The sequence below is a fragment of the Nymphaea colorata genome, chromosome 8 (assembly GCF_008831285.2).
Source record: "Nymphaea colorata isolate Beijing-Zhang1983 chromosome 8, ASM883128v2, whole genome shotgun sequence".
Taxonomy (NCBI): domain Eukaryota; kingdom Viridiplantae; phylum Streptophyta; class Magnoliopsida; order Nymphaeales; family Nymphaeaceae; genus Nymphaea; species Nymphaea colorata.
Window position 1 is genome coordinate 16,585,495 of NC_045145.1, and position 19,614 is coordinate 16,605,108.

General features: G+C 42.4%; 2 protein-coding genes across 2 annotated transcripts; both read left to right on the plus strand.

Moving 5' to 3' along the window:
- The first annotated feature begins 505 nt into the window (after positions 1-505).
- On the plus strand, positions 506-2,826 carry LOC116258631 (heat shock factor protein HSF24). Its single transcript, XM_031635888.2, has 2 exons — positions 506-1,490; positions 1,879-2,826. Exons 1-2 carry the CDS (start codon positions 1,242-1,244, stop codon positions 2,539-2,541), a joined length of 912 nt encoding a protein of 303 aa, XP_031491748.1. The 5' UTR covers positions 506-1,241; the 3' UTR covers positions 2,542-2,826.
- Positions 2,827-9,553: 6,727 nt separating this feature from the next.
- LOC116258630 (ferredoxin--nitrite reductase, chloroplastic) lies at positions 9,554-12,865 on the plus strand. The gene is made up of 5 exons (XM_031635887.2): positions 9,554-9,970; positions 10,230-10,389; positions 10,629-10,983; positions 11,064-11,352; positions 11,734-12,865. The coding sequence occupies exons 1-5, from the start codon at positions 9,794-9,796 to the stop codon at positions 12,493-12,495; spliced, it is 1,743 nt and encodes a 580-aa protein (XP_031491747.1). The 5' UTR covers positions 9,554-9,793; the 3' UTR covers positions 12,496-12,865.
- Positions 12,866-19,614: the final 6,749 nt, after the last annotated feature.

Here is a 19,614-nt window from a genome sequence, read left to right on the forward strand (position 1 = left end):
CTGTCTGTCTTCTTCCAGACGTTTCCACCAACTGTCGCTTTCTTTCTCCAACCGTCCCGCCGGAGTCCGACGAGTCGACGGCCGGGAGGCTCCCCCAGTTGTTAGGTGAGCGTTGGAACCGAGAGAAGAAAATATCGGACGTGAATCGGTAGATCTGAAAAAAGGACGAGTTCTCCTCTGGAAGTTGGCCAGGATCGCGCCACGTGGAGCGCTGGGGAACCGTTGGATTGACGCTGGCGCCGGGGAGAAGCTTCCACGGTTCGGGGGAAAAGTGATGCGGGAAAGGATTTCCCACCTTTCTGCCCGTTTTGTTCCATGGTTCGCTTCTGGAAGTTTCTGGAACTGCTCTCCCTCTCCGCTTTCTAGAGTCATCTTTTTGCCCTTTCCTCTTTCCGGAAAATTCTTCGTCGAGAGCCTTTTTTTTTTTTTTTTCTCATCCTTCGAGGCTCATCCGTCCCTTGGGCCCACCTTAATTTTTTGTTTTTCGGAAATTAACATTAAAAAGCCGAATATAGCTGGGGCTCGGGGGAGGAGGAGGAGGAGCAAAAAGCATCCGTAGGTCAAATCAGGGCTGTTCATTGGGTCGGTCTTCGGGAGCATAAAGCCGTGCATCTTCTTCTTCCATCGAGAGGATTTTTTGGGAAGGCTGGAGGAGAGGGCGAACGGCCGGAGAGGGAGAGATCTCTGAGGAATTTTGGCGCGTTTCCTCGAAGGAGGAGATCGTGCTAGTTGTTTTGGGGAATTTGCAGATCCCTGGAAATTCCTTTAAGTCTTGTTCTGTTCTGATTTTTTTTTTTCTTGGGTTGGATTGAATTCATAGCCTTCTTCGGTTTCTTTATCCTTTTTTTCTGCCTGGATTTTAGATTCGACTGTGAATATCCCGAGATCGAACGCCTCGTTCGGTTGATTTTCTTTGCCTTGTGGAGTATGAGTTTGGGGCGTGGAGGTAGTTGGGGCGTGATCTTGGGGGGGAAGAGGAAGGGATTTTCTTGAATGGAGGAGGGAGCGTCTCGCTCAGCGATACAAGGGGATTGCCGGGATCTCATGAATTGCGGCAGGGTCGCCGGTTTCTATTGCTGGGGTTGGGAATTCCTTACGGCTCTTCTCCTCTTTAGTTGTTCCTTCTCCAACTAGAATAAGACTCTCTCTCTCTCTCTCTCTCTCTCTCTCTCTCTCTCTCTCTCGATCTTCCTTTTTTCGCTTTTTTTGTCATTTGGTGGTTGAGCGGAGGAGCGAAAGGAATGGCTCCTTCCTGTAAGCAGACGGCGAGGGAGTGCGGTGGTGGGGAGGCGCAGAGGTCGGCGCCCGCGCCCTTCTTGACGAAGACGTACCAGTTGGTCGAAGACCCGGAGACGGACGACGTCATCTCTTGGGGGGAAAGCGGTGCCACCTTCGTGGTGTGGAAGCCCGCGGAGTTTGCCAGGGACCTACTTCCCAACTACTTCAAGCACAATAATTTCTCTAGCTTTGTTCGGCAGCTTAACACTTACGTATGTCCTCTCTCTCTCTCTCTCTCTCTCTCTCTCTTCTGCTTCTTCTCATTCATGGAGAAAGACTTAGAGATGCCATTGGTTCCTTTTGTTTTCTCAAAACTCCATTGAATTTTCCAATCATGCTAGCTTTTGAGGATGGGGATAGATCTCGAATTACTGGGGTTGATTTTCGTTTCTCAATCGTGGAGTCTAGTCGACTATGCGATTTCTCTATGATCGATGATCTTATTTAACGGTTTATATACAAAAAAAAAATGATAGCGCAAATTGTGTCATCCTTCTATTTCCTTCTCTTTTTTTTGCGGGATGAAGAATCATAGAGGTCTTTTCTTATTTATTGCCGGAAAAGAGATATCTAACTCTTTCTTTGGAACCCGTCGTACAGGGCTTCCGGAAGATTGTTCCTGATAGGTGGGAATTCACCAACGACAATTTCCGACGAGGAGAGAAAGCTCTCCTGGCGGAAATCCACCGGAGGAAGGCGCCCTCCGTTCAGAGCCCCGCAGCTGTTTGCGGGACACTCACCCAGCCATCGTCCTCGCCAACAAATTCCGGCGAGGACCATACTTCCTCGTCCACGTCCTCTTCTGATCCCTCTCGTAGGCAGCAGCAATTATCCGGCGAGGCGTCCCGATTCTCCAACCTCTCGGATGAGAACGTGAAGCTGAAGAAGGAGAATCAGTTGCTCAGCTCAGAGCTCGCGCAGACTAGGAAGCAATGCGAGGAGCTCCTCAATGTCCTCTCGGGCTACATCAACGTCTCGCCGGAGCACATCAACAAGATAATGCAGGGGGAGGGCATCAGCAAGGTTCAGCCTCTCGCCAGTGAAACAAGCCCAAAAAGGATGGAAGAAAAGAAGGAAGAAGAAGAAGGGGAGAGTGTGAAGCTTTTCGGTGTCGAGGTGAAGGTGGCCGGAGAAGGGAAAAAAAGGTTCCGGGTGGATGATGTCTTGGTTCACAAGAGCCAGCCGTTCAAGGAGATGAAAATGGATCTCCAACCCCCATGGATGAAGATATCCTCCCCGAGAGGTAGCAAAGTTTGCAACTAAAACAGAGAGAATAAAGGAAACCGAAAAACGAAAGAAACAGAGATATTAGAGGTTAAAAACAAAATGGAGTTTCATGTAGCAGAACAAATGAACGCCTTCTGCTTTTCTCAATCCTCCGAAAAGAAGAAAGAAACATGAAAGGATGGCCTTGGAACGCAAGTTGGTTCTGTGGCCCCTGGATGAAAAGTGTCCGTGTTTGTATTCGAAGATGTTATGTTCATAAGATATCTAAGATCCCATTTGTAAATTTAACTCTGCTTCAAGGTACTTTGAGCTCTCCCTTTACCCGTGGTGTGGTCTATCCATCTTCCCTTAGGATAGTTGGTACGTGGTTGCAGTCTGTCGGACAGAACTTGTCTTCAATTCTACCATTGCTGTTGTTAAAAGCTCCACAGCCACGGAGAAGGTTACTGTGTTTTTAATATCATTTTCGTAGCGCAGCGCTTCTGCGGCGGAGCAGGACGGGCAATGGGTATTTATTGCTCCGCCTCGCCCCAATCGGCGGCCGGCTCCTGTCAATTTCGTCTTCTTGCTTCAAACGTCCCACTCGGTGTTAGCCTGCGAAGATTCTTCACTTGAATATGGAAGTAGTCAAAACTGAATTGAGTTCAATTGGAAAGCTTAAATGTTATAGTAAGCGAGTGGCATGTGAATATGTGTGCATGTGCATGTACTGAGCTGTCGGGTGCAAGCCCACTTATCCTCTTCCATGCATATCTTGGTGAGATAACTATCACGCCAAGCAAACTGTGCAAGTCCACATAGTGGGACCGAGCCAACTGCATCCAACATGAACCAGTGTCAGGGGGTGGTCCATATTCATGGGCTTGGGTAACCTTCACAAGAAGCGCCTATCAGTGAGGTTCATGAGAGAGAGCAGATCAGGTCATATTGTATATAATCAAACAGTTGTCATGATGAATCTCAACTACCCATTCCGGCAAGCACATGTACTTGTCGGAGCATAATAAAAAACAATTCGATATGTTCTTCACGGTGGAAAGTCGGCCGGTCAAGTTTTCTGGCGTAGATCGTTCGACCATTCCCTTGGATTTTCTAGGTCCTAGTGAATTTATGAATTATGATCATCTCTGTTAGTTGCGTCCAAATCATCCGGTCTGTAATTCGTCAACCTTTTCACGTTCAGTATGTGCTTCTTGTTTGTGGAATCTTTAGAGAACAACATTTAACACTCCTCACAAATGCTATAAGAATAAGATGTCAAATTAACGCGTTTACAAATTCAAATTGGGATGCTATGTGAGATATATATAGCCATATAATCTTCATTCTAAAAGGTTTTATGTGACCCTTCATCTTTTTTAATACGCTTCCTAATTTCTGCAAGAAGATTATTGTGCCTTGGTTGATTTAAAAATAACGTAAATTTGATGGCAACTTCATCGTCTTTAGTTGGTCACTGATCTCGTTAATTTCCAAATGGGTCGATTTACTTAGAAAACAGGAAACCAAAGAAACTGACGTTCAACAAGACGCGTCCACCTTAATAGGGAATTGGATTTAAGACCTTCAAATTGAAGCAGGTAAGATTTTGTTCTTTGACTGCAATTTATTTTTTGTCTTATAGTCTGTTCTAGTATGCAGCTTGGTCCCAGATTCACCATCAACGAAGGGGAAATCAAAACCCTCCAAAATATAAGTCTTCGTAGAGTTGGTCTTCTATCTTAGAGCTAGAGACCTGAATGTTGATTTTAGATCAAGGCCCTTGGCTGCATGGGCAACATATATAATTTCCAAATGTGTCACCTTTTGGGATGGAGAGTAAAGATCCAACTAAGCTCCGATGATTTGAGAAAATTATTCTCATTTCTGCCTTCTGGCAGAAGTGATCTCTTTTCTTGTTGATTTCGACTTTTGTGTTTCTTTTGATACTCTTGTTTTACTTTCACTAAACAATTAAACTAGACCTACCACTGAGGTCTAAAATAGTGATGATGCTGAAAAGCCAGGTTTCTGATATCGCCTTATACAATCCAAAAAGGTTGTTCTAAGGAATTCCCTTCTGCCAACAAGAACTTCGGCTGCCTGCCTGGCTAGGAAGCTGGACATTAAAAACTCAAACTGAACAAGTTCAGCAGGTGTAGCTCTCTTGGCGTAAACCGCTAGCGGACTGCCTAACCTCAACTTATTAATCTTATTAAAATTATAAACGAACAAACTTTTGGAGAACATTCGACCTTCATAGCACGCTAATTATTACTCAAATAATTTATGAAAAGTTTGTTGTTTGATTAGGAGAGATTGTGGTTGAGCAGCTCGGAGGTCAAGCATTACAGGCTTGCTTCCATTATCTTTTTAAAAAACGTCCATTTCAATCTTATATTAGGTATCCATGTCTTTCTTCCCTTGGATTAGTCGACGCATGACGGCACCTTGTAACGTATACGTCTAATTTAACATATTATTAGTGGTAGTTGCTTAGACCTAATCCTTATTGATTAAAATTTTTCCAAGTACTTTACCCTGCACACCGCAATCATTCTAATGCCTACAAGCGAACAATCAACAGAGACAGTCATCCACACACACACGCACACACACACATAAGCAAATAACATAAGAGGGTAGATCCTTTTCATAATGGATTGCAGCTTAATCCAGTTCAGAACAACATGGTTGAACATGGAGATGTCGCGCAGTGACCACACGTGAGGTGACGGTAGGTGAAGAAAGTCAAGAGAGAAAAAATTGGACGGAAGAAGAAGAAGGCGGGTGATGGAAAGTTTGAACTAACCAGTCCTGTGAAGAGAAAATCATTAGATGCTAAAGATGATGATCTCTAAAGGGAATATACATTTATCGGGAGAGGGAACTAAAAATTTTATATGGGTATGTAGATTTTGTAAGCATGTAATAGTCAGGGATGATTAAATGGCAAACACTATACACAACTACTCAAAATAAATAAATATATATATGTATGTTCACATCATCTCTGTTCAAAAACATGAATATTGAGTTTCTAAGGTGGCAGATCCTATCCTGCCAGAAAGTTGCTTCCATTGCACGTTTAAAAGAAGCCAGGGTTCAGGACGCTTGGACGATTGGTGGCCGGAAGCGTCTTGTGGTGGGCGGGCCGCTGAACGTTCTCTTCAACTCGCGGGCCCTCGCAGACGTGGGAGGAGAAAGTGGAGGCGCCCCCTCACCAATCTCTTTTGTCTTCATCTCACAAATCCGCTTCTCTCAGCAGTCCTCCGCGGATTTTCTATGTCTCAATGAGCAACCGGGGCCCTGACTCAGGTCCTTATCACAACGGATCGATTAGTTGAAGGCCAGATGGATGTGGACTTGGAATTTGCAGCTGCATACAAGATAAGGGTCCATGGAAAATTAAATGATCTCCTTATCACCAATATCCTTTTGAGCTCTCGACCTGTGCATTGTCTCCATCAAATAAAATAATGTTGATAGGAAGAGTTGTCAAATGATTAAATCTAAATATCCAGTTAGGTTTATTATAAATACAGAAGATATCCGATAGTTGCAATGGAGGTTTCCCAAAAGAATCTCAGGAGGTGGCACAGTTGGGGAGGTAGGTGGCCTGTAGACGGCTGTTGATGGAGTTTGAACTTTGCCTGGGCCAAAGATTTTGGGAGTTCAATTAAGCTCAGCGAGGTCTCCCAAGCTAAGAGTGTGGTTTATCTGCTGCTACAAAAAATAAGAGAGAGAAAACTTTTAAGCCCATAAGCACACGTATCTTTTGTTGGGCAGATGTAATTTGGAGGTTAATTTGAAGAAAATCAACCATGGTGAACCTTTGTGTGCATTTCTAGTCGCTTGAAGCAATCTACAGTCATCGTTTTTTGCATTGCTAAGACCTCAAGGAAATGAAGAAGGGTATTGTCTCTCTCTGAGAGAGAGAGAGAGAGAGAGAGAGAGAGAGAGAGAGTTAATCATCAAACCAGAAACTTGGTTGTTAATTGCCAAATTGTTCAGTGTTGAAGATTGGTATTGCAGATGACAGCTGATGCTCCTGGAAAACCATGAATTTATCTTGTCAACCATGGGATTCACTTCCAAGCAGTCTAGATCTGTTTAAAATTAAGCATTCTAGTTAATTTGTTACATAAATATCAAGTAAATTTGATTCTGCAAATGGGCTTATCATGTTCAATTTCCTAAGGCTAGTATGCCTTTGATCAATCTATCTTTTCTTTTGTTTTTTCAGAACAAAAAAACCATGGTTTTTCATTTTAAAATTTTAAAGCAATCTACTCTTTCCAATAACAGAAACGTCCTGAATACAGAACCGAGGTTCCAATATTCTGAACAGTTATATGTTGAATATGCATCCTTATGATGCGGTTCAATCGAAATGAAAATGTATGTGGAACTTACTGTTATGAGGGCAGAGGATGCGGGTGTCCTTTCCGAGTACAGTCGCCTGAATTTCAGGCATATATATATATAATATGCATTCGAAGTCAATGGGGATGCTATTTTCCAGCAGTTCATTAAGAGCAAGACATGTGCAAAGCTTGAACTCATGTTTGTTTGATACTCCAACTAGAAGTGAGTTCTAAAATAGTCGTGTCATTCCATGATCTTGTTCTGTTCTTGCGCCCTCTGAAACAGACTAACCAGAAGGAGGCTCTTGTTTGTCTCGCTTCATACTAAATTCTTCTTCAAGCCATGCAGCATGAAATTTTTCAACCTTCCTTATCAACATTCGTGTATCAGGAAAATAGTTTCTGATTAAAAGCCCTTGTCACACGCCCAGCAGGTTATATCTTTCGGCGCCACACGTGTTCAGGGCCTGCAAAGGAATGCTGTGTCTAGCAATAGGAATCCTGTGTTCCTTGGAACGCAGCGTTCCTCCAATCACCAAGTTGGACCTAATTGGGTTTTGCTTTATTTGGATTCAGGCTTTAACTTCGTGTCTTGAATCTCGATCTTGATTGCATCGGATCCGATTTTTTCTATTTTAGGATCTTAATGTTTACTAAGGTGAAACAGTTTTTGATATAAAATTCATAAGGCAATACCTTCATACTTTTCAAGGTTCTGGCTTTCTTCATTCAGAGTATGAGTGCACCTATGGTATATCATTCAACTTGAACGTCAAGCTTGCCACTGTTTTAAAGCTTAAACAAATAACACACCATAGCGTAACAGCCATCACATGTATTTTTTGGATCTTAAGGGTTCATGATAAGTAAAATATCTCAATAATTCAAGGCAGCTTTTAGCATCTACCAACTACTAAGTTGGTTCTTGCAAGGTTTTACCAGCTTCCAAGCCATAAGGATTCAAAACATGGGACGAATGGCCAATATTTGGATATTTTCAGTTAAGATCTAATCTATTCTAAGTCACACGGGTGCGCCGACTATAGTGGCGTGGCGCACCTGCATCCGCATCGGTGCAGGTGTAGGTGCTGCCCGACACGACATCAAATGAGTTAGTTTTCACTGTTTTGGAAAATGTTTTTGATTGATATATCGATTCAAGGTACCTTTGATAAAAAAAATTAAAAATATAAACAAATAAAATTACTTATATAACAAATAACATATATACCTACATTTAATTTTTTTTTTTAATTTGCTGTATTCCGCTCCGGCACCTCTGCACCTCTGGCACTCATGTGACATAGGATCTAATCTAGCAAATAGTGCAAAGTCCCGTGCGGTGGTGGACTCATGAAGCGTGCTTTACGGAATCCAACTTGGTGAAATCTAGAGTCGGTTCCACTTCACATGCTTTACGGAATCCAACTTGGTGAAATCTAGAGTCGGTTCCACATCAAATCATGAGCCAAATCTGAGCCGTGACATTTGCAAGACAGATTAAGGCTTCTCGAGCATTTTTCATCAAGAATCTGGAACGGAAGGAATCCATCGTCTGCAACTTTTAAATATCAAGGTCATGCATCAACTAGAGAAAAGGGAGTTTGGTTTCTCCTATCATTCATTCCTAGAAACGAACACAGGCCTGGAGCCATCGACTACTTCAGAGTTTATCATTATATAGTTGGACCAGAATAAATGCTCATTAAAATTGGATCTTTAAGTGGACCTAGAATAAGTGGACATTAATATTGGTGCTTTTCTCATGATCAAGAAGGCAAATCAATTGAGAAAACCTGGACTCATATGGATAACAAACCATTTATCCTTCATGGGATTGGTGCAATGGCTAGAACAGGGGCTGGTAAATGCATAATTGGTAAATCTGGGAACTGAATTCAGATCGGTACAACCGGGTCAGTAGATCAACTAGTTTACTTGGCGACCATGTCAGGTCAAGCCATGAAATTTTATGGTGTATTTTCACTGTAATTTGTTGTCTTCTCACTCAGTATAGAGCAACATGATCTTGGTTGTATTTATCTCTCTCTCTCTCTCTGTGCATCTATGGATGTTTAAAGGTTGATGGTGAAAATATATTTGCAAATCATTGAGCTAGTATTCCTTTCATGACCCTAACAAAAGCTTTCATGAAAGAGAAAAAAAAACAAGCAAAAAATGATTCAGAACTTAAGAATCAAGATGCATTTTTACATCTTAAAATAGTTAGAGCCAAACTCCAGCAATCGATTCTGACGAAAGAGAATGAAGCCACACCCCTTGGTGTTCACGAAGGGTCGCCTCCGCCTTTCCGTCTCCATCTTTTATTCACCTTCCCTCGGTGAGCAGCCAAAGGTCAGCCTTACTCAAACGTCAAGGGGCCCAACGCTGACATTCTACCGAATATGTACTCCCAACCCTTCACTAATTGCCAACCTGCCCTTCCTTATTTTCTATTTTATTTTCCTAATTATTTTAAAGTAGTTAAGATAACTTTTAAATTCATAAAATAAAAATCCCATAGCAATATATGTCAGCCGATTTTTATATGCCAACATCAGTGAGGAAGCATATCAAAATCAATATAGGCTTTGGTACCAAAAAGAAAACAAGCCATGCAATGGGATTTTCGATATTTTATCGGCAATCAGGTGCGAACATAACATCCTCAGCCATCAAAGGGACGGGTCGACCCAGAGCACAAAATGGAAGGGCCTGTAAGAAAGACTTGTGGCCGTTGGATTAAATCGGACGACTGATAGTTAACGTTAATGGCGTCCATAGGAGGGTGGGAAGAGAAAGCGTCCCTTTGGCTTCCCAGGAGGCCTCATCAGCAACCGTTGCCCGTCTCGAATTCTTGGTGTTCTCTACTATACAATGTACCGGACGCCCGTCCCCCTCATCCACACGACACCCATCCCATCACTTGATTCCGGCCGAACATGCTGTCCGTGCGCCTCCTCGGTGCCTCCAGACCGGCTCTCCAGCCCCGCGCCGCGCAGATTCCGGCCGCCGAGACGGCCGTGGAGGCGTCGAGGTTGGAGGCCAGAGTGGAGGAGAAGGATGGGTACTGGGTTCTGAAGGAGAAGTTCAGAGCAGGAATCAATCCCCAAGAGAAGGTAAGCAAATGCGGCCGTTTCAACAGAGACTTTGTTTAGATCGGTTCGATCGGGTATGCTGCTGAAACCATTTTAATGAATCGTTACCAAAGACAGAAGGCAAAATGGTGTTCAGAGAATTGAATGGTTTTGTGAAGTACTGCATTAGACAGATGGAATCGTGGAATTTGAAAATTCTCTGTGAAACAGGAAAAGCGGATTGTGAAAAGGAAATTGAAGGGGTTCTTTTCTTCCTGCTAACTAATTCTGTTGCTTGCAGGCGAAGCTGGAGAAGGAGCCAATGAAGCTGCTGATGGAGCGCGGGATCGACGAGCTGGCGGCGATGTCCATGGACGAGGTCGAGGCGTCGAAACTCACCAAGGACGACATAGACATGAGGCTCAAGTGGCTCGGCTTCTTCCACAGAAGGAAGCACCAATGTCAGCTCTCTCTCTCTCTCTCTCTCTTATATGGGTTGATGTTACTTGGGCATGTTCCTATCTTCCATTCTCGTTTCCATGGAATGTTTGTTCTTTGTGATGGAACACAAATCACGATGAGATGAGAACGCAGACGTTCCAGAGACATGAACAGCTCACCGCGTTCTGGCGCCGTAATCAAACAATTGATAAGAGTATAGCAATGCGTGAAAGTCTAATTTTGAGGCCGGAAATTGCAGATGGCCGATTCATGGTGAGGCTGAAGCTGCCGAACGGGGTCACGACCAGTGCCCAGACGCGCTACCTCGCCGGCGTCGTGGCCGGCTACGGTTCCGAAGGCTGCGCCGATGTGACGACCCGGCAGAATTGGCAGATCCGGGGCGTGACGCTTCAAGACGCTCCGGCCATCCTGGCGGGCCTGGAGGAGGTGGGCCTCAACAGCCTGCAGAGCGGCATGGATAACGTCCGGAACCCGGTCGGTAACCCGCTAGCGGGCATCGACCCGCACGAGGTAGTCGACACCAGGGCCTACACCAACCTGCTCTCTCAATTCATAACCGCTAACGGGAAGGGCAACCCTTCCGTAACAAACTTGTAGGTCCTCTGCCACTGTTCATTCGTTTACGTTGTGTTGAGTGGATAGACTGAGGTGCTCAAGGGTTGATTGGACACAGGCCGAGGAAATGGAACGTGTGCGTGGTGGGCTCCCATGACCTCTACGAGCATCCCCACATAAACGACCTCGCCTACGTTCCGGCCGTGAAGGACGGCCGCTTCGGCTTCAATCTCCTCGTGGGAGGCTTCTTCAGCCCCAAGCGCTGCGCCGAGGCGGTGCCGCTAGATGCTTGGGTCGCCGGAGACGACGTCATCCCGGCCTGCAGAGCTGTGCTCGAGGCATACAGGGATCTTGGCAGCAGGGGGAACCGCCAAAAAACGCGGATGATGTGGCTTATAGACGAGCTCGTAAGTTGTCGCTCAAATTTCCTCTAATTGCAGAAGAAAAATCCTTGCTGGCTTGCCAAGCATGGTTAGTGGAAAACTGTTCATGATTTGCCGTGAAATTTTCAATCTCATGACAATGAGCAACGCAACTGATCTGAAACTTTCTCGTCTTCTTCTTTTGTTACCCATTTTAGTGTTTGTAGCGGTATCGCTTTTTACGGGTTTTCTTTGTCAAGAAACTGAAAATTTTATGCACCTCTCGGTCATTGTCATTTTGAATTGAGACCGCATCACTTTGCCTCGTGAAACAGGCAGAAAACGCCTCTGTGATCTTCAAGTGAATTTCTATTAATCGCTTGATGATTTGTGCTGGCAATGCGCTGAAACTTTGATGTGAATTAGGGAGTTGAAGGATTCAGAGCAGAGGTTGAAAAGAGAATGCCTGCCGGGGAGTTGTTAGCGAGGGCAGCCGAGGAAGACATGGTCGACAAGAACTGGGTTAGAAGAGAGTACCTGGGCGTTCACCCTCAGAAGCAAAAAGGACTGAACTTTGTTGGTCTCCATGTGCCGGTGGGCCGCCTCCAGGCCGACGACATGTTCGAGCTGGCACGCCTGGCAGACACCTACGGGACAGGGGAGCTCAGGCTCACAGTGGAGCAGAACATCATACTTCCCAATGTCAAGGACTCTGATCTTGATTCTCTGTTGCAAGAGAGGCTCTTGAAAGAGAGGCTATCACCATTCCCTGGTTCGCTGATGCGGACGTTGGTGGCATGCACCGGAAGTCAATTCTGCGGCCAAGCCATAATCGAGACGAAGGCGCGGGCATTGAAGGTAACAGAGGAGCTGGAGAAGAGGGTAACTGTAACCCGGCCTGTGCGGATGCACTGGACCGGGTGTCCCAACAGCTGCGGACAGGTGCAAGTGGCTGACATTGGGTTCATGGGCTGCATGACAAGGGATGAAAATGGCAAGGTGTGTGAAGGTGTGGATGTCTACTTGGGTGGTAGGATAGGCTCCAATTCTCACCTTGGGGATCTTATCATGAAAGGGGTACCCTGCAAAGATTTGGTTCCCTTGGTTGAGGAAATTTTGGTGGAGCACTTGGGTGCAATCCGCAAGAAACCAGATGAAGAAGATGATATGGAGGAAGGGGAAGAATGATCGCGGCAAACTGATCACTTTATAAGCCTTCTGAATACGTTCATTTTTAGCCAAATCAGAGAGTTTTGTGCAGCACATTGCGGTAATCGCTGGTTGTGTTGGTGGTGTAACACACCAAAGTGGGTCAAAAGGAGAAGTTTCTTGTGCTAAAGAAAGTGAGTTGATGTTGTTCAGGGCTTCAGGAATCTATCTGCGCAACATCGTGGATGTCACTGCTTGTGTAAGTATGGGCCTAGTATTCCATTAACTTGGAAAAGGTGCAGGGTTTGCTTTAAGATGACGAGTTGTTGGCTCTTGTTGCTGTGGTTCATATTCCCTCTTGTAAGATCGGTTCAGTAACCAAAATAATGTTTTATCAAGTTTCATCCTTCACCTTCTCTGATGCAATGGCTGAGAAACGCACCTGGCTCCTGCAAGTTCTGCAAACTTCTTTTCAAACGTTTTACCCTGAATCTTATTTTTCTTTACAGCGTGAAGAGCTCTTACGATTCGATGGTTATACCAGTTCACTTGCGGAAACAATTAAGTTGATTTCTGTCATCACCCAGTAGCTGCTTCCATGAGTAAACACCTCCTGTTTTGTCTCCAATAATTCATCCACCATCTTGCAAAATGAAGACCAGGGGGCAAGAAGAAGTTGCCAAAATCACCAAGAAAGAAAGTGATGAACGAAAGAGCGAAGCAAATAAATGACGATCCATTCTTTGGGAAAAATAATATTTTCAAATTAAGCTGTCAATTTAAAAGCCTGATGTACCGTTACAGGTGATGTGCAGGTGGTAAGGGGGAAACCTGAAGGGTGTCAATCTTGATTAAGTTTTTTGTATACATGTTATATATACATAATCAAGATTTTGATATTGAAGGTTGTATCTACAACAAGTTGACATCAATCTTAAGATAAGGAATATATTATCTTCTTAAAAAATTGGAACAACAAAAGAATTGCTATCGTACTTGTCATTAATTTAAACAGGGCACAACAAAAGAATAGAAGTCGTAAATGGCTTAGGAGTGACCATAATTTAGATATGCACAGCAATCTCTTCCTATCAACGCTGCAATCTAACTGGTGATTACTAAACAGATGTTGCAGCAGAAGGCGGACATCATCTGGTAGGTGCTTTCCTATTACCAGCTATGCCAGGTCACGCTTCACAATAGGGCTGTGGCTGGCAATTGGCCACATAAGCCCAACGTAAATTACTATCTCATAAGTATTTTGGGTGCCCTCAAGATCCAAGCCCAACGTATATCTCATAAATTACTTATTTATATATTGCTATCTCATAAGATTTAGATGCTTAAACTGTAAATATGTGTATAATTCATAAATTGTATGGATTAATTGAACGTAGAAACTATGTAAACTGATTTGTGAGTTGACTAACGGTTAACAATGTGTTGTACATAAAGTTGTCTTTTATATTAAAGCACAAGTAGTAGTTAATATTTTTTGGAAAAGTAATTTTACCTGTTGCACCTTATAACTAACCATCAATTAAGTTGATGATGCGATTAATAATTGGTCCGTATGGTTATTATATTTTTCTGTTTGTCAATTAGCTCGTGACTCCGTGTATCTGTACCAACTTTGACTTCTTAGTTTGTTAATTCTCTCTTTTTTTTTTCTTTTTCTAGATAGATTAAGAAGATACATTGTTAGGATTACATAGAAATTATATCCATTGAGTTAGTATTCTTTTCTTTCTTCTCATCGATATGTCAGAGATAGGCAAATGCAAGTGAGATTATACCGAAAAAGGCATCTCTTAAAATACCTTTTATGATTCTAAAAAATAACGTCGTCAGCCAAGCATTATAAGAACAACGCTACCGGAATGCTTGACATGAGGTCTTCAACTTGAAACCGTTTTCATTTCCCGGATCCTTCGTTTGTCTGTGTAGATCCATGTCAACGGGATCTGATTTAGGGTTGGAAATCTAACTGAAATTGCATTAAAAGAATTGGATATGTAAGAAAAATCAACGTTTCATTAAAAGAACGGATTGGATTCATATTTTAAGAAATGATATCCGATCAAATTTGGATTCTGTTTTAAGTAAATATCTGATTGGATTCATGACGAAAGTCAGCCATAAATCAATGAGATGAAAGTAGAATTCTGACTGTAAATTTTATGTTTAGTTAGAGGAACAAGTCCCCAAAGCCATAATACCCTTATGACTTTTAAGGTTTGGTTTCTTTTTGGGTGCGGGTGGATAGGAGCAAGGGCGGAGGTAGGGGTGGGCCCGCCTAGGCCATGACCCCACCCTAACTAACTTTAAAAAAAAAATTACATTAGAAAAGTAAAAAATTGTTAATTGTGCAATGTATTTTTTTTATTTAGGTTCAATTTGGCCCTATTCAGATCCGAGGTTAAGCTATTTGGCCTGCCCGGAGCAAAATCTTGGCTCTTCCCCTAAATAGGAGACTTCTATATATTTTTCAACTCAAGTGTCAGGCTGGCTACTTTTTTCAGCCCAAAGAGGTAATGCACTAAAGCATGACAGCGACTACGAGATTAAAAATGTTGATCCATTTGATGTTAACCACTTTACTGCATGATTGCACTATCCCTTGAGGTAAAAAAGATTTCAATTGTAAATTTAAAAATTGAATTCTTAAATAGAAGTTCGTGTAGGAATGTTCAATGAATCGAGCCTGGCTCGACTCGAAATTATTAGTCAAGTTTGAGCTTAACTCGAGTTTGTAAAGTTGGATGAAGTCAACTCGATTAAGCTCGATTAGGCTAGTTTAACACTAATACTTATTTTTTGTAATTTCGAAAACTTAAAATGGCTTAAATAAAAACATGAAATTTGTAAATAAAAAAATATAAGAGACACGAGCTTAAACGAGTCGAGCTCGAACTCGGACTCGGTTAAGCGAGTTGAGATTGAACTCAAACTTGGTTAAGCGAGTCGACCTCGAGCTTATATGTGAGTCGAGTCGAGTTCGAGCTGCTTGAGCTCGAGCTCGAGCTCGAGCTCGGCTCCCTCGTCTATCAGTACACGTCCAATTCAAATACGATCCGTCAAAATACGTATTAGTTTCTTTAGCTTCCTCAAATAACTTTCATAACCATGGTAGCCAGGTCCCAAATGAGGTGGATTCACCTTGTAAGCTTTTCACAGTTTCTTATTGAGTTGCATCTAAGTTGTCTTGAACCACATTCGCCACCCCATCATCAAGGGTGGAGGTAGGTGAGGTCCCTTTGGGTTGTATGTTCACAAAGCCCAGTCTTTGAAACATTAAATTTAGTGTGGAAACTTGGTGAAATTAGGTCTATTTGTATAGGGTAGCCCCACGAGAGCTCAATGATCAATTGAAAATTTGTTAATCATATTTTTGGTTGTTCAAGAAAAAAAAATCTGACTCCGCCCTTCTCGGTCACCAATCTCGGTTGGGCATTCAGAATGCTTGAGGTCCTTCTGGCACCTTCGGTCTCGCCAATCGCCAATAAAAAAAGAGGCACCATGTCCCAACCAGATCGCAGTCAACTAGCATATGTAGACAAGGGATTCCAGTTTCAGTCGGCACATGACAAGATCCTGTCATACCAAATCTCCAGATATATTTCTCCTATCCCTGCACCCAGATGACTAGAGGGCCTCTGCTATTCAGGCCATACAATTCCTGTCACCTTTTCCTTCTTCTACCTAAAGGACAAAAAAGATAAATCTAGGGCAAAATCAGTAGGTCCTGCCCCACAATGGCGAATCAAAGTGTGGTTGGATCTGTTCACACAACAAAAAAGACAGCTCAATTGGATAACTACAGGGCACATGCATGGATCACACAGTATTGCATAATTTTGATTGTTGATGTCAAAGATGTTGATCATTGAAAAGCAGCTGCCAGAAAGACCCAAGAGCTAGATGCATGAGCAGTGATAATCAAAGTTGTCGTTTCATATGTTGGGTAGCGTTATAAACAGTTCAAATGCGGGTTGGACGCATCATTTACAGAATTCGACCTAATTCGATGCTTTGTAATAGGATTTGCGTTCAGACTCAAATTCAGAGACCTATTTTTTTATACCAATTAATTCAATCTGACTAGAATAAGATCCGTCATCAATATGTAACTGGGTCAGATCTCTATCGTATCCATGGCAGACTAGGACCTAACAACTGATTAGAAATCAAACACAGATTCGTTAACAGCATCCAACTAATTGGATTTGAACTTGGATGCATTTTTCATTACTGATTTTGGGGTTGGAGTGGTAAATGTAACAAGGGACTGGACTGCTACCTCTAAGGCGTTTCTGGTCCTATACATTTCTCTTGATGAGGTTAAAAGTTTGATGCTTCGAGAACATACCCAAGTTGGCGGCATTTAGCTGAAGCAACTTGTACATATCAACAAGCTGAATCCATGTGTTGTCCATCCAATTAATATTGCTGCTACCAATCATGCAACCATTGTGATGGACTATCCCAATAAACAAAAATTGGATGCAGATTTCTTTCATCAATGTGTGTGTGTGTGTGTGTGTTGAGAGAGAGAGAGAGAGAAAAAGAGAGAGAGAGAGAGGTTAGAAAATAGGCCTCACATGCAAAAGAAAGAGCCAGCGCTATGCAATTGTATAGGTTTCTGTACCGGAAAATCTGAATAATTAGGACAATTCATTAAAGAAACCTGCTGCAAAAACATCTAGCTTCAGGCAATCATGTTTTGAATGAGGCAGTAAGGTTCAGAAAAAGATAACTTCTGCGTCACATCCGAAGGGATAGAGTAAAGAAAAGCTCCCCTTTGGTGCGAATATGGCCACGCTACAAAGATACGGATATGAACTGACTAGTGATCGGGAGCTTGACACTTGACACAGCAGTTGATATTTCTCTTTTTCTGCAAATAAATAAAAATAACATTTTCGAGGTCATAAGATGTAAAGATTCTCTTTCCCGAGACGCCACCAAGAAAATTAAAGTGACAATGTCTATACATGTGAGGTTCTTGTCAATCTACCTGACTCCAAATGGCGTGTCACTGTAACATGATTCAGTACATACAAAAGGTAATCCTCCGTAGTTTGTTAATATATAAAAAGCCAATAAAATCTGCCCCTTTAATTAAAGCTAAGCAAAACTGGCCACAGAAGCATATTCCAATAGTAAGGGAGCTACTATATTTGAGACAAGACTGAATGCATGATTTCTGTCGATCCAGGTGCAGATCTCCTCAGCCTTTCATGGTGGCATAACTAATGCATGCCAACATAAGCACGAGAATGAGAAAGACATGCATATGAAGTCATCACTGTAAGGCCCACTCGATCTTTTATAATGGTCAACAGCTTGATGAGTCTAAAGGCTTGTTGTCAGGACGGTAGAATCCAAGCCCATGCATGTCTTGGGGGAAATAATTGAACCACTTTTGAGAGCCACTCAGTCTGTCTCTCTCAACTCCACATGCAATATGCATTGCATAAGTCCATTTGAATCACAAGTTTAGCAGTATCAATCCATGCTCCCCATCAGAAAGTTACGGTTTCAGCTATTCATTTCATTCACAAATTGTATTTTCTTCTGATGAGCAAGCATTTCTTTTCTGCAGACAGCGATAATAAACTTCGAAGAAGAGTCGATAAGTTCTGTAATATGTCATATGCATTTCTTTGGTCGATTTGATTTGTTTGAAGATATTAGTTCCCAATGTTGCATGCATCTTTCAACCAACTGAATGCAGACAAAGTCATCTGCTATATATTTTGATCTGATCGATGCACTGCGCTCGAAATATTTGCAGAAGTTAGAGGAGTTGGGTCGTGAAGTACTTTGGTTAATTGCATGAATGGTAGTCCATCAATTCATGCTGAAGCGAACACCAACATCAAAATACAGAGACTGCAAAAAGTTTGATTTTGGGTGGATGAAACTTGTGCAGAATTAGTTTTACCTACTGCATTAGAGCCTATGTACCATCTTTTATGGAATTTGGTCACCTAAAAATGAATTTGGATTTGATTTAGCAGAAGATTCCATATTTATGCGTGACCACAGCAGACATTTATTGAACATCAATTGGATTTTCCGACTCGAATTCAGGTAATCAGAAACTGATTAGTAATTGAATCCTAGTTTCATTAACCAAATTGATTCAAAATCTAATGGATTTGGTAATCAGATGTGCCTGATAAGCTTACATTGATATCAAGTGATCATAACAATTTAGAGAGAGACGCACTACTCAGGTCCTCCATCGAAGTATATTATTACTTGAGGGGGTGGGTCTCACCAGAACTTAAAAGGGTGCGTCTCATCAGCAGTAAACCACTAGTGGAGCCCAAAAACACTGTCCTTTTGTCAGGGAAGAGTGCGTCTCATCAGCAGTAAACCAAAAACACTGTCCTTTTGTCAGGGAAGAGTACAAGGCGTACTCAACCGGAGTACTCTCTCTCTCTCTCTCTCTCTCTCTCTCTCTCTCTCTCTCTCTCTAGGAAAAGTTATAGAAATTAAGTTTGCAATAAACATTTACCTATCATTTTTTTTCTTCTCTATAGTAAAAAATGCAAAGGTTTGTCATAAAGACAACCTAACTCAGTTTGTAACTAGGCTTTCTTCATGACCAGGTTTTGTCTTGTGGCATGAAAATGAATCCAATCTTTACAAGGAGTACTTGAGTGGAAGCTCCAATATGAATCTGAAGGGCACCCAATCTCTAACCAAATTTAAAAGATAATTGTGTCTATGTACTTCTCATACAAGGCCAGCTTAAGACCGGCCTGCTGTTGATCAAATGGATCAAATTCTGTTCCTGGGTTCAACTTGGATATTGTAACAACAGAATATGTACTTAATCCCAGTGCTAATTAAATCTATGATACCATCTGCCTCGTCCTGCAGAGAGTATATGAGTATACCGGTTTTGGAGTTGGATATATATATATATATATATATATATATACAGCTCCTGCACTGTCTGTTGCGCCAACCCTTTTAGCGATGAAGTTTTTGTATGTTTAAGTTTATTTTGCACAGCAGCGTGGATCTAAAATCATCTCAAATATCTTCTGATTAGTTGTTTTGTTGGAAGGACGGTATACTCCTGACTCACTTTTCGAAAAAAAAAAAAGGACGAACAAACAGACATAAAATTGAGAAAAGTAA